The following is a 12,233-nucleotide window of genomic DNA, read 5'->3' on the forward strand; positions in this document are numbered from 1 at the left end:
GCGATGGGTTGATAGCGTATGACTGTAACGCGAGTATGTTTGTGCTGCAGTACGTAGAGCCTCGCTGAGCCTGTGGTCTACATGAAGTAGAGCCCGTGTTTTAGTCTAGGTGGAGTATATTAACGTACACAGAGCCTGTGACCATTAAACCAGTTTACCTACAGCAAATGTGTCTCGAAGGACAAGGGTGGTCTGCGTTGTCATGCTCTGTATGTTCGTAACAACTTCAATTGTTTCCGTAATTATTTGATTTCCTTGCATCCTGTTCAGTACTATAGGATGGCATTTCAGTGGTATCCATTTCCTGTACACATCAGTTCTCATTGTAGAAATTTTAACTCGATTGCTTGAAATGTATTATTGAAATGTTTTTGTTTTTTTTGTCTAAGATCAAGAACATGCTTAACGGCGAGTCTTAGTCCTCTTGTGGGAACTGTGAATGTAACAGCGCCCATGTGTTAATGTTCTTCAGCTGAAGCACAACGATCATGTGCAGCCTAGAGAAGGACTCAAAGCCCTTGCAAAGTCAGCGGTTTCCAGAGTGAGCCATTATTTTCGTTGCATACATTTTTTTTTTTTTTTTATCCAATGAGCATTCCTCCGTTGTCAACAAAAGACCTACTTTTTTAAAGGTAATGCTAAATGAATGGTGTTTTAATATGCCGATTTTGAAGCAAGTCTACTTCTAAGTCACCTTCTTGAACAACATTCGGATCCACTGTGTCCGTTAACACGCCTAAACTGGACTCGTTACTTTAGTTTCGCAAAGAAAGCGGATGTCGAATGTTTTAAAGGAGCTCTTTTTGTCCTTAATTTTGATGGACCCTGTTAATCTTTTCCTAATGAATCTAGCCATAATCATATGGTAACTTAGCATAAACTGTTTTAACTTATCGTACTATCAAAAATCACCTTCAGACTGTTATTCGCGGCTCTTTTATTGAAACCACTGCTCCGAGTAACCTTCAGCACTTTGGCTGGCACGTGTACAATCACCCATCATGGAGTGTTTATTGTCCTGTGGACGAACGCTGACGTCCTTCGGCTCCTCGACTTTGACAGAGGTGTTTGGTCCAGGTTTTGGTGTGGTGGAAGAGCAGGGGAGTGTCTTGGATTTCATTATGTAGTGCTTGTTGTGCATGGCACCAGATTATTCTTTGTAAGTGTAATGAATGAGCCAACCTCATAGTGTTTCTTCAACCACTTTTGTCTGTTTCTCTCTCGCTCTGTGTTTTTTTTTTTTTTTTTTTAACCAATTATTTATTACCATGTAATGTCCTTTTAAGTATTGCTGCTATTACCATTATTCCGTAGTTTTCAGAGAAGGCTGAGTTCTTGTGAAAGCTGTACACTAATCTCTTTTATTTTATGTATGAATCAAAGTATTTAAACCTGCTGCTGATTCTTCAGGACGTTAAGAGGACGTGGACACCCGACCTTTGACCTGGATGGAGTTAGCGAGTGACGTAGGCTGGGCCCCGGTGGTCATGTTCATATTTGTGATATATGCAATAAAATCCATCACCTTTATATTCTTGGTTCTGTCTTAAAATGTCTCTTTACTCACTTGATGTGTATCGGATCGGTCGGAATTTGTGTCTTTGACAAGTGTGCAAAAAAATGAAGTTTGCTGTTTTTCCCAAAAGACCGTGAATGCCTAGAGTGGTGAACTGTTTTTAAACTTGCATAAAACACAAAAGAGGTGACGTTTAATGTTGTGCAATTGTGGGAATGACTAATGAGCTTGAAGATGAGTATGGACTTTGCCTGAAGTTACAGTTGTTTTCATATTTCTCTAAGAAAACCCTTTTTTCCAAGTAATGTGACCAGTATCATCACATTGTACAATTATTAGGTCCTGAGTGTCATTGTTTATTCGATGCAAGAGTAATGTAACTTACTATGTACTAAACATTTCTGAAAAAAAATTCAGTGTAAATAAGATTATATTAAAGAAACTAAATTGCAAAACACTTCTCATTGTTTTTTTTTTTTTTTTTTTTTTTGGTCTTTGTTTGCATATACTATGAATTTTATATAGCAATGACCGATAGGAAAAGTAAGCCAGCTGCCCCTCATAATTATACATGGTTCAGTTTTATTTCTCTGCAAAAATAATGAAGGATCAGGTGATTTCTTTGGCATCTGTGCTGAGAGCACAAGCGCTGCCTTGTGTCCAAGCCGTCCACAGTTCTGGCCTATATTACATTCAGATTGTGATGTGAATGCTGAATATGTAGACGTTCCATAAGCAAGGTGGTGCAATATTTTGTCAGGAAGGGAAACATTATGATAATTTTTTCCCAAAAGAAAATATAATTATTTATTTTTTACGTCCGCGCAAACATAGCTGTTTTGTAATAATTATAATAAACTTGCGTTCATGCCATGTCGGATTTACCGTAATTAGCCTACAAGATTCCGACTCGTAAAAAGCGTTCATGTCATTGTAGAACTTGTAATTACAACTTGTAAACTTGAGGTTTTTTGACAGCTCCGATCACTCAACTGTGGCAGATTCGTGGATAGTGTTGCCACAAGAGCAATTCTGAAGACGTGAACAGCCCCGTGTAGAACGTCACGGGTTGTCATCTGGTAATTACGGTAATTTCAAAATGGCGTGAACATGGCATAATAACAGCTTATTATTACCTTTAGATATGTTTTCTTAATTGCCCAACACTCTGGGGGGGAAAATGCGCAAATAAGCAAACACTAGTAAAAGTTAATTAGGAATGCCACATTAAATGAACTGTCTCTGCTAACGTTTGCTGTGTCTTTTCCACCATTAAAAACGTCTGGAAAATTGAAGAGAGTAGATTACTTAAACTATGAATCAAACCAAAAGAAGAAAAAAAAAAGCTATGTCCTTGGAGGTCTTCCCTGCCCAGTTTCCTGAAAGCATTTTGAAAATGATATCCATGGAGAAAAGCTCGAAGCCAGGTTGACAGTGGTGCCACGATCCTGCAACAGACAGCAATAATACTTTATGAAGGGACATTAAATAAAGTCCCGTGACCTTAACCTAGGCAAAACTCAAACCAGAAATGTCTGATGCTCAAAGAAGTAGGTGTTCATCCAGATTATTTCCTGCAGTTTTAAGAAAATTAGTTGTTTCTCTATCTGTAACGAGATCAATGCAGATCGGTGTTGGAACCGTCAGGACGATGAAAGCCAGAGCTTTGGTTTGGCAGAAGAACCATGAAAGTCTGTCCTCAGGCTCAGACAACATAAGAAGACACAATACTTTTTTGTTTTACTTTTTAGGAATGAGTTTTGATAGGTAAGATAAGACCAAAAATAGTGGTTATACTTTCCTATAAATCATTCCTTTTGTGTTACACAAGTTGCTGAACACTAGTAGCAAACATCATGAAGGATTTTGGGAGGAATTTTCACCCCAAAATGAAAATTGTCATCATTTACTCGCTCACATGTCATTCCAAACCTGTATGGCTTTCTTTCTGCTGTGGAACACAAAAAGGAGGTATTTAACAGAGTGTCCGTCCGAGCAGCTCTTCTCAGACAGTGAATGTGAATCATGAAGAGAGATGTGAAGCAAAATTAATAGTTATGACTTGAATTATGATGAAAAAATATAGTTTTTTTTTTTTTTAAGCTTGAGAGCCACTAATCTACTTTTACTAAAGGCAGCGTGAACATTCTTCAAAACTTCTCCTTTTTTGTTTCTCCAATCTAAGAGAGTCATACAGGTTTAAAACCACATGAGGGTGAGTAAATAATGTCATTTTTTTTATTTTTGGATGAACTATCCCCCCTTTTTTTGTGAATTGGTCTTGAAATGTTTACCTGTTAATTCACATAACCTAACCATTGCATTAAACCACCAAAAAGGGCATACTAGCTTGCTAAGTGCACCAGACGGTTCACTTATAGTGTGCTATTTAATTTTAAGGTTCCTCAGAGTAAATGTTAAGGGATACATTTTGTAATATACTTAGAGCTTCTATTTCATCTGTTCTCTTTGTTTTAAAAAATGTCAAAAAAAAAAGAAAAAGAAATGTAGACTTGTTTCCATTCAGGTGTGATTTTTAAGAGACATTTTATCACTCTGTTTTTACTTCTCATGTAGGACATGTTCACAGCAGGAATGGGACTTTAACACCTGCCAACATACCTTTTGAAAATGTTTTCATATTCGTCGGGTACATCACAAACCCGTAGAAGTGCGTTTATTTGCCTTTTGTGAAATGTGATATAACACCAAAAGCATCTGATCCTTATACTCCCAGAGAGAGGGAGATAGAGCAGTAAAACGGTCTACAGGATCATATCTACTGCTCAATAAAAACGAGTTGTGTAATCTAAAATTACAACAATCAGCCACGTTTTCTTCGCGTTGCCAACATCATCGGCCATGAAAGACGTAAATTAAAGAAAGCCAGATGTTCCTTTTGAGAAAGGTTTATTACGGGACAATAAAGATAGCCTATACCTTGACTGCTTTTTATTTGGAAATGTTAAGAACCCTCTCTTCAGACTAACAGCAAAAATTATTACATCATATTTCATCTAAAGACTTGAAAATATGCACTGATCTTATTGTGTAGGCCTACTACACCCGTTTCTTTGCTTCACTCGGTTTATAGGGGAAATATACCCCTGTTAATGAAGCAATACTGGAAAACACAGTATGAGAACAGTCAACAAATGCCCCGTCATTTAATTAAACCCTTACATGTGTACAAATAAAAAGCATTTTGAACAAATCAAGCCTTCTTGAAGTTCTGGCAGGTCACATTAGTCAAGCTCGCATTAGCTGACTCTCAGCTGATCCACGTCTAAAACACCTATCACAGCATCCATGTATAAGCTCCTTTCTCACAAGCTAATTACCCTCCTCCATCCCCAGCTCCTCCTCTCTCCAGTCAGGACTTGACCTCTGATATACCTCTTTGTTATCAGACTAATTTTTCTTAAATTATGTTGTCATGTATAAAAAAAAATGTCATTAAGAACAGCAATATACGGAAGCCCTGAAACGCAACATAAAAAACAAAAAAAATCCGTCCAAAAAAAAACAAAAACAATTCTAGTATTTCGAGATTAAAGTCGAACCGTTTCGAGAATAAAGTCGAAACATTACCAGAATAGCCTAATATAGCCTAAACTAATATAGTCCTATAGCCTAATGCCATATCGGTAGACCTGTAGATGTTCCTTTTGTTGAAAGCCAAGATAAAAGTAAAGCTATTATTTTGTGTAGATCCAGTGTACACACACACACACACACACACGCACACGCACGCATGAATGCCTGTGCGGCAATGTGAAATAACAGCAAGCACATACGCAACTTCTACAGAAGACTATGTTTCGACTTTATTCTCGAAACGTTTCGACTTTAATCTAGAAATGATAGCATTTTTTTTTTTTTTTTTTTACTTTTTTTTTTTTTTTGACGTTGCGGTTCAGGGCTTCCGTAGTAATACATTGGTTCTGTTCTGTTTACCCTAAGGAGGGGTTATCGCTGCTTTCCCTGCTGGGCAGGGAGTTCTTCCCCAGAACAGAACCATACCGCCAACCCAAACTGTATGCTAATCATCCTTGGCGATATAGTCTTGACAGAAATGCTCTCAATTGTTTTATATAAATACACAAGTTAACAGAAGGTTTAATCATCTTTAATTGTTGATCTCTGATAAGCTCATTGAAAGATATTAAAATATTTGTGGATCCCTGTTTTTTTTTTTTTTTTTTTTTTTTATGTTAGTAATGTTCTTTGATGATCCACAAATCTAATAATCTTTTTCCACAATCTTTTTCCACAGCTTTCCTGCTGAAGGTTTGTTTAGGAGCTGGTGGAGTGAACTTTTATTAGAGTGTTAAATGGAAAAAACAAAATCATCATGACCAGGAAACATTAAATAGCTCTTGATAATAAAAAAAAAATGCTGTCCATTTTCCACAGATTGTGTGTCCTGTGTCCACAATCAACCATATGCTGGACGGGCTACATAAATGTTTTATTTTACCTTTGGTTTATTGTAAATTTTTATTTTTATTTTGATATTACAATTGTGCAACAATTATATTATATTATATTATATTATATTATATTATATTATATTATATTATATTATATTATATTATATTATATTATATTATATTATTACAGTTTTTCTTGATTGCTAACACACTATAACTGATTCATTTGGGACAATTTCCCAAACCATTCATTCAGCTCTCAAAACAAAGAAACATTTCTCCAAATGTTTAACATATTTCACCTGATTTCATACACATTCCAATTTTCGTAGATTTCTGCAAAACTCTACACAAAAATGCCAGAATTTTTCACAGGTTTAACCACGTTCTCATTCATAAAACACAAGCAAATATTATAGTTAACTCAAGTGTCACAGTGTGAACTCAGATAGCACACATTTACCAACATTAAAGGGATAGTTCACCCAGAAAATGAAAATTCTGTCATCATTTACTCACCATCAAGTTGTTCCAAACCTGTATGAATTTCTTTCTTCTGCTGATTTTTTTTACATGTACTCTATTTTTGCAGAACTGAGAAAAATACTGCCCATAATATAGAAAAAGCCTTTTGTCAGAATACCAAGAAAGTGATACATCGCTGAATTAATTAATTTATCGCTGTACTGTAATTGACAGTATACTGTATTGTGTTGCATACCGAGTTCATATTCAATTCTTTGGTATTTTCTAGTATTTTTCATCTACTGTCAGATCACTTACAGTAGTGCATTCCTTCTCAGACACTGAAATGCCACTGATGTACATCTGGATCTCTCTCTGCTTTGTGCACCTGGAGTTTCACCATGATAAATTCCTCCGGCTATAAGGAAAATGAATTCGACTTTTGTAAGTAACAGGGATGCATTCCTACACTGAATTGTCACTGATGTACGTCTGGATCTCTCTCTGCTTTGTATCCCTGGAGTCATATTTATGGCAGATGAGCTGTGTGCCGCTGCTACGGGTCTGGATAATGTCAAAGACCAGGGCTTTGGGATGTTCCTTTCTGCTGCTCTTTCAAACAGTTTTTCTCAGTGAAAAGGTTGTGTGTGTGTATCTATATTTGAAAAGATCCAGAGCTTTAATGATGCGTGGAGGCGTCTTTGAACCCCTCACGGATGTATTTATTTCAGCGGATGTGTTGTCAATTAAATGTCTGATGTTTCTTCGTTCAACATCCATACACCGTTTACTGAAAATGCGTAAGCTGAAAAACAAGGTAAATGAATGGTGAGAAAAGAGTCTTTTAAGGACATAAAGTTTCATACTACTTCTTGATGGGATGCATTTTTAAAGGGCACCAGAGTTTATTTTCAACGTAATGGGAAAATGAACCATCTGCTCCCTGCTGATATAATTCAGGTGATCAGAGCTCCAGAAAAGTTGATAATTGTGCAGAAATTACATTTCTTCACCCAGCAATCACTCAACACAGATGGTGCCAGGCTATTTATACACTTATACTGACAGTGAGAATCAAAGCCAATGGGTTGTCATTTCACTCTGCTGTTCTTATAGACTGGTCTGACAGTCCATTACTTGGACACAGTCACCTCTGATAACAGATCACTCTAAGTTGTAATTTAGACACATGTACTTTCTGTGAAGCTAGCTGCTTTGAAACGATATGAATTGTTTAGACCAGCACAAACCATATTCTGAGCCAGCAATTTACTAACCTTTTTATTGTAATGAAAATTATATGAGATTTCCCATATGTAAAGCCATTTTAGACTATATGTAAATATACATTACAATAAATGTTATATTAGTAAACACAAATCTCAGTGCTGTCTTTATATTAGCTGTCAAATATACAGAAGGCAACATGTATTTTAATGACTGTCTGCACAGTTACTGAAAATAATAGGCTATTTTACATTTTATCTCAGTATTTATATTTCTACTTTTAAAATCACTTTCACTATTTCAGACAAATACGACTGAATATGACGATTGAAAACTTAAAGTGGTAAATGTTTGTTACACTTACAGCCACTTTAAAATAAATCACTGAGAATCCAAAACATAACAGAAATCATTATGAGTTACATGGTTAAAACAAAGACGTTGTGGTAATAGTTAATGAAAAGACTTTCTGTGGTGTAAAATAATATTTTAAATTCAATCAAATTCAAGTTTTAAATTCAAAACCACTTAAATATGCATTGCACTAGGTCTAATTTTAACAATTAGTCATTTTAATCATAAACTCTCTCGTAACTCTCTTTGTGTCTTTTATTAAGAAAGGCCAAATTCCTTTCATGTCGCTGATACCTCACAACAAACACAGAAGGAACTGAAGCAATCGTGAAATGCGCACTGAGTCTAGAACCCTTTATTGCTCTATGATGCACTACGGACTAGACCCGAGTGAATCTCATTAATCCCACCCATGCACGTGCAGCTATGACAATATTACACCAGCTGGACCTGCAGCCTGAGAAGTTTTGCGCGCAGATGCTGAGAACGCGGACACAGTTAATATAGCTATTAAAATATTTTGTATAATGAAATTTTCAGTTACCTCTGAAGTCTGGGACACATTTTTTTTTTCATTGCAATTCTCCTCAAACAGTTAAAATGAACTTAATTCACCGAGGAATGAAGTGAAGCTTTTTTTTAAATGGAATCAGATGATGCACTTGGTGTGAGGAATCAGGAGAACATCTCTGCTGCTTTCACCAACATATCACCAACAATAGCAGGACCCGACGAGCACGCGCCCGCGTCCTCTTACGATATGCTTATTACATCCATACTCGGCACAGTTTTGACCATAATGTGTTTGGTTGGAGTGGTTGGAAACGTTTACACTCTGGTCATTGTGAACACCTCTGCGCGCGTAACTGGATCGATGTATGTCTACATTGTGAACTTGGCTCTGGCGGATCTGCTGTACCTCTCCACCATCCCGTTCGTGGTTTGGACGTATTTTGCGAAGGACTGGTACTTTGGCGACATTGGGTGCCGCGTTCTGTTCAGCCTGGATTTCGTCACCATGCACGCGAGCATCTTCATCTTGACCACCATGTGCACGGAGCGCTATCTGGCCGTCGTGAACCCGCTGGACACCTTCGGCCGGTCCCGGCGCTACAGGCGCGCGGTCACGTGCCTGGTGTGGCTCTTTTCCTTCATCCTGGCTCTACCGACCATGATCATGATTGACCTCAAGAGAGACGTGCACAATGGAGTAGAGAAGCGCATGTGCCACCCGACCTGGCAGATGACCGCGTACAGGGTGTATCTGACCGTTCTGTTCAACACCTGCATCTTGGCTCCTGGATTAATCATCGGTTATCTCTATCTAAAGTTAGCCCGGACCTACTGGCTGTCGCAAACCTCTGTATTCCCATCCAGAGGAATGAAGAAGTGTCCTAAGCAAAAGGTGTTATACATGATCTTCGGTATAGTTCTGACCTATTGGGCGTGTTTCTTACCCTTCTGGTTGTGGCAGTTGCTCAGTATCTATTATAACGCGCACGGGAGGCTCTCGAGCAGCACGGTGGTGTGCATTAACTTTGTTGTGACTTGTTTGGCGTACAGTAACAGTTGTATCAACCCTTTCTTGTACACTTTATTAACGAGGAATTATCAGGAATATGTGAGGGATAGACAAAAAAACAGCAAAGAGTTAAAGAAAAGGTTCAGACTGTCATCTCAAAGGTCTGTGTCTTCTGGAAGTCAACAGTTCTCTAATACGCACCCTAATGGCATTCTGGATGCTTAGCAAATTGTGAGAATATTTCTTAAACATGGCAGTTGGATAATTGATTAAAATTGGAAGTTATCATGTTGGTTATTCTTTTTTTTTTTAAGTGTTTAGCTAGTGTGGTGAAAGGAAGGCTTTTAGGGGTCACCCATTTTCCCCTTCTTTTATTTACACAACCAATCAGGCAAACATCCACCACAGATTACAGCAAAATACAATGTTTTGTATAAAGTATGTTTGAATCTTCTAACAAAAATAGCATCAATATCAATGATTCTTATCTTTAAAAAAAAAAAAAAGACAGCATTGGGCGCAGAGAAATAGACCGTCATGCTATAGTCTTGTCCCAAATAACATTAGTTGGTTCTCAGAACGTTCTGGTAATGGTAGTTTTTGGTTCCCAGAACGTTCTCAGAACATACAATTTTAAACCCAGCACCCCCAAAATCCCTGAACCTGCATTTTTTAATTTTGCTTTTTAGTTAGAATGCGTCATTTACAGACGTAGAATGGCTTTTTGTTCTAAAATAATTATGAGGGAACGTTCTGTAAGAGTTATTTTATGGTTGTAAAAATAAAACCTGAAATTAACCACTTGGGAACATGTTACCTTTAGGTTGTCTCAAATTGTAAAAAAGAAAAAGAAAAGAAGAAAAAAAATAGAGAAAGAATTGGATATTTTCTGTATGATAAACAATTTGATCATAAATATGAATGTTAACATTTTGCACTATTTCTTTTCATGCATCTAGAGAGATCGCTGACCAAATAGATATTAAAATTGACCATAAATATGATTCTTTGTTAGATTATTATGTGGAAAATGTGTGCAATCAAGAAAGAGGTTAATGTGCAATAGTATGTTAAGCTTGATATTCAGTTTCTGATTATTTAAAATCCCACATGACCTTCAATATAATTTGTATTTGAATGTGCTTTGTTATATAGAAAGGCTAGTTTACACATTAAATATTTTGTACTTGAGTACTTTATATTGTAGTTTAAACACTTTTGTCAGATGTGATTTTCTTTTCTTTTTTCAGCTGCATGCTACTGATAAAAGAGAAAGCAGATTATGTGCTTGAAATGCTAATATGTGTGACCAGACCTGGAAAAATGTCCACATATTGCATAGACTATAGTCTTACCATAAGTGACAATAACTGGAATATTATCAATGCATCACATCCTGATATAGGCTTTTTGTGTTCTGTTTTACTAAATTGTCAAAAATAATGCATGAAAGACTTTTTAGCTTGATTTTATTATTTGTATGTTTCCTCTTAATTTTATTCTTCTCCTGTTTTGTGGAAATAAACTTAAAGCACGGTCAAGAATTTCCATAGCAGTGAATGAGGTATTGTATTCATGGCCTGAGTAAACTTTTCTTAAGTGCTGAGCAGTGAGCTGTGAAATCACTTTCAGCAGCTCATACAGGTTTACACCACCAATAAACAAACGAGTCACTTCAGGCTGTTTTCCATAAACAGGTTAGTACATTGTTAAGCATCCAGTAGTCTCTTGGACTCTCATGGTCCAAATCATTTTTACACTCTCTAAACGGTCAAGTGGTATTGAAGCCAAACGGTAGATATTGCACTGGCTGTTCTTTTTTATGTTGAAGAATTGAAACCATATATGTGGCTACTGTTATCCTGGTAGTCAATGCTTTTTGGACTTCTTCTCGACTGTCCTTCAGTTGTGCAATGACATGGCTTCCAATTCATGAATTCCAAACATGAATTCCAAAAAGTAGATTATTTTGTAAATATATGGGTTTTGCAATCCCATATAATAATTTACCATTATCACTTTGATTAGCCACAGACCTATGTCTGTTCTCTTAACAAACCAACAGATTAACCATTTGAATCATTGCAAGGCAGCAATCTGAGTTTGTGCGACTTCTCTGAAATCTGAAATCAAAAACATTATGATTTTGTTTTGGACAGAAAACCTCTCAAATCGAGCAAATCTTTTCTATTTCTTATTTTGATGAAAGTCTGATTTAGGAGATCCCATCTGCAGGTAAATAGATCTGTTGGCTACGGTTTTTAGTGGCTTGGCAGTCATAATTGCAGGGTTCTGATTTCATTGATTGACATTTCAATAGATTTTCCTTCTACGAAGCTGTTAATGCCTGAAATTGACTGACGACTGACTGGTTGAAACCACCTTTTATGAGAAATTTTTTTCTGACTTTTATGAATAGCTGATATGTTTGTGTAGTCATTTGCCAATGAACCATTCATTCTGGAACAAAAATATGTTTTTTAATGAGGATACGAGTATGGCACATGAGTTGAAGCCCACAGGTGCTACATTCCTCTCTTTGAGTTAGAGAAGCAACAACTGTGGTGGCAGTTTATATTGGTAAGATCCCATGTTTAGATTTCAAGTTCATTCTTCCATATGACGCCAGTCATGGCCCTCGGATGAATGTTTTTCAACTTACGCTGACCTACTTTGAAATGTCTTCATCATTTCAATCATCACCTTTTGCCGCAGA

General features: G+C 36.7%; 2 protein-coding genes across 3 annotated transcripts in view; both read left to right on the forward strand.

The window, feature by feature from the left end:
- The window catches only part of smurf1 (SMAD specific E3 ubiquitin protein ligase 1), a 38,280-nt gene extending 36,309 nt beyond the window's left edge, over positions 1–1,971 (forward strand). The window contains exon 18 of one of the 2 annotated variants that reach the window (XM_084420930.1): positions 1–1,971. This exon is cut by the window's left edge and continues 405 nt beyond it. The gene's annotated coding sequence lies outside the window, so the exon portion shown is untranslated. The other variant, XM_084420931.1, reaches the window with a different exon arrangement.
- Positions 1,972–8,638: 6,667 nt separating this feature from the next.
- On the forward strand, positions 8,639–9,914 carry uts2r5 (urotensin-2 receptor 5; the record flags this gene model as incomplete). The annotated part of the gene is made up of 1 exon (XM_084431745.1): positions 8,639–9,914. One exon carries the CDS (start codon positions 8,639–8,641, stop codon positions 9,740–9,742), a length of 1,104 nt encoding a protein of 367 aa, XP_084287871.1. The 3' UTR covers positions 9,743–9,914.
- Between the last annotated feature and the right edge of the window lie 2,319 nt (positions 9,915–12,233).

The sequence above is a fragment of the Rutilus rutilus genome, assembly GCF_951802725.1.
Source record: "Rutilus rutilus genome assembly, chromosome: 1".
NCBI classification, from domain to species: Eukaryota; Metazoa; Chordata; class Actinopteri; order Cypriniformes; family Leuciscidae; genus Rutilus; species Rutilus rutilus.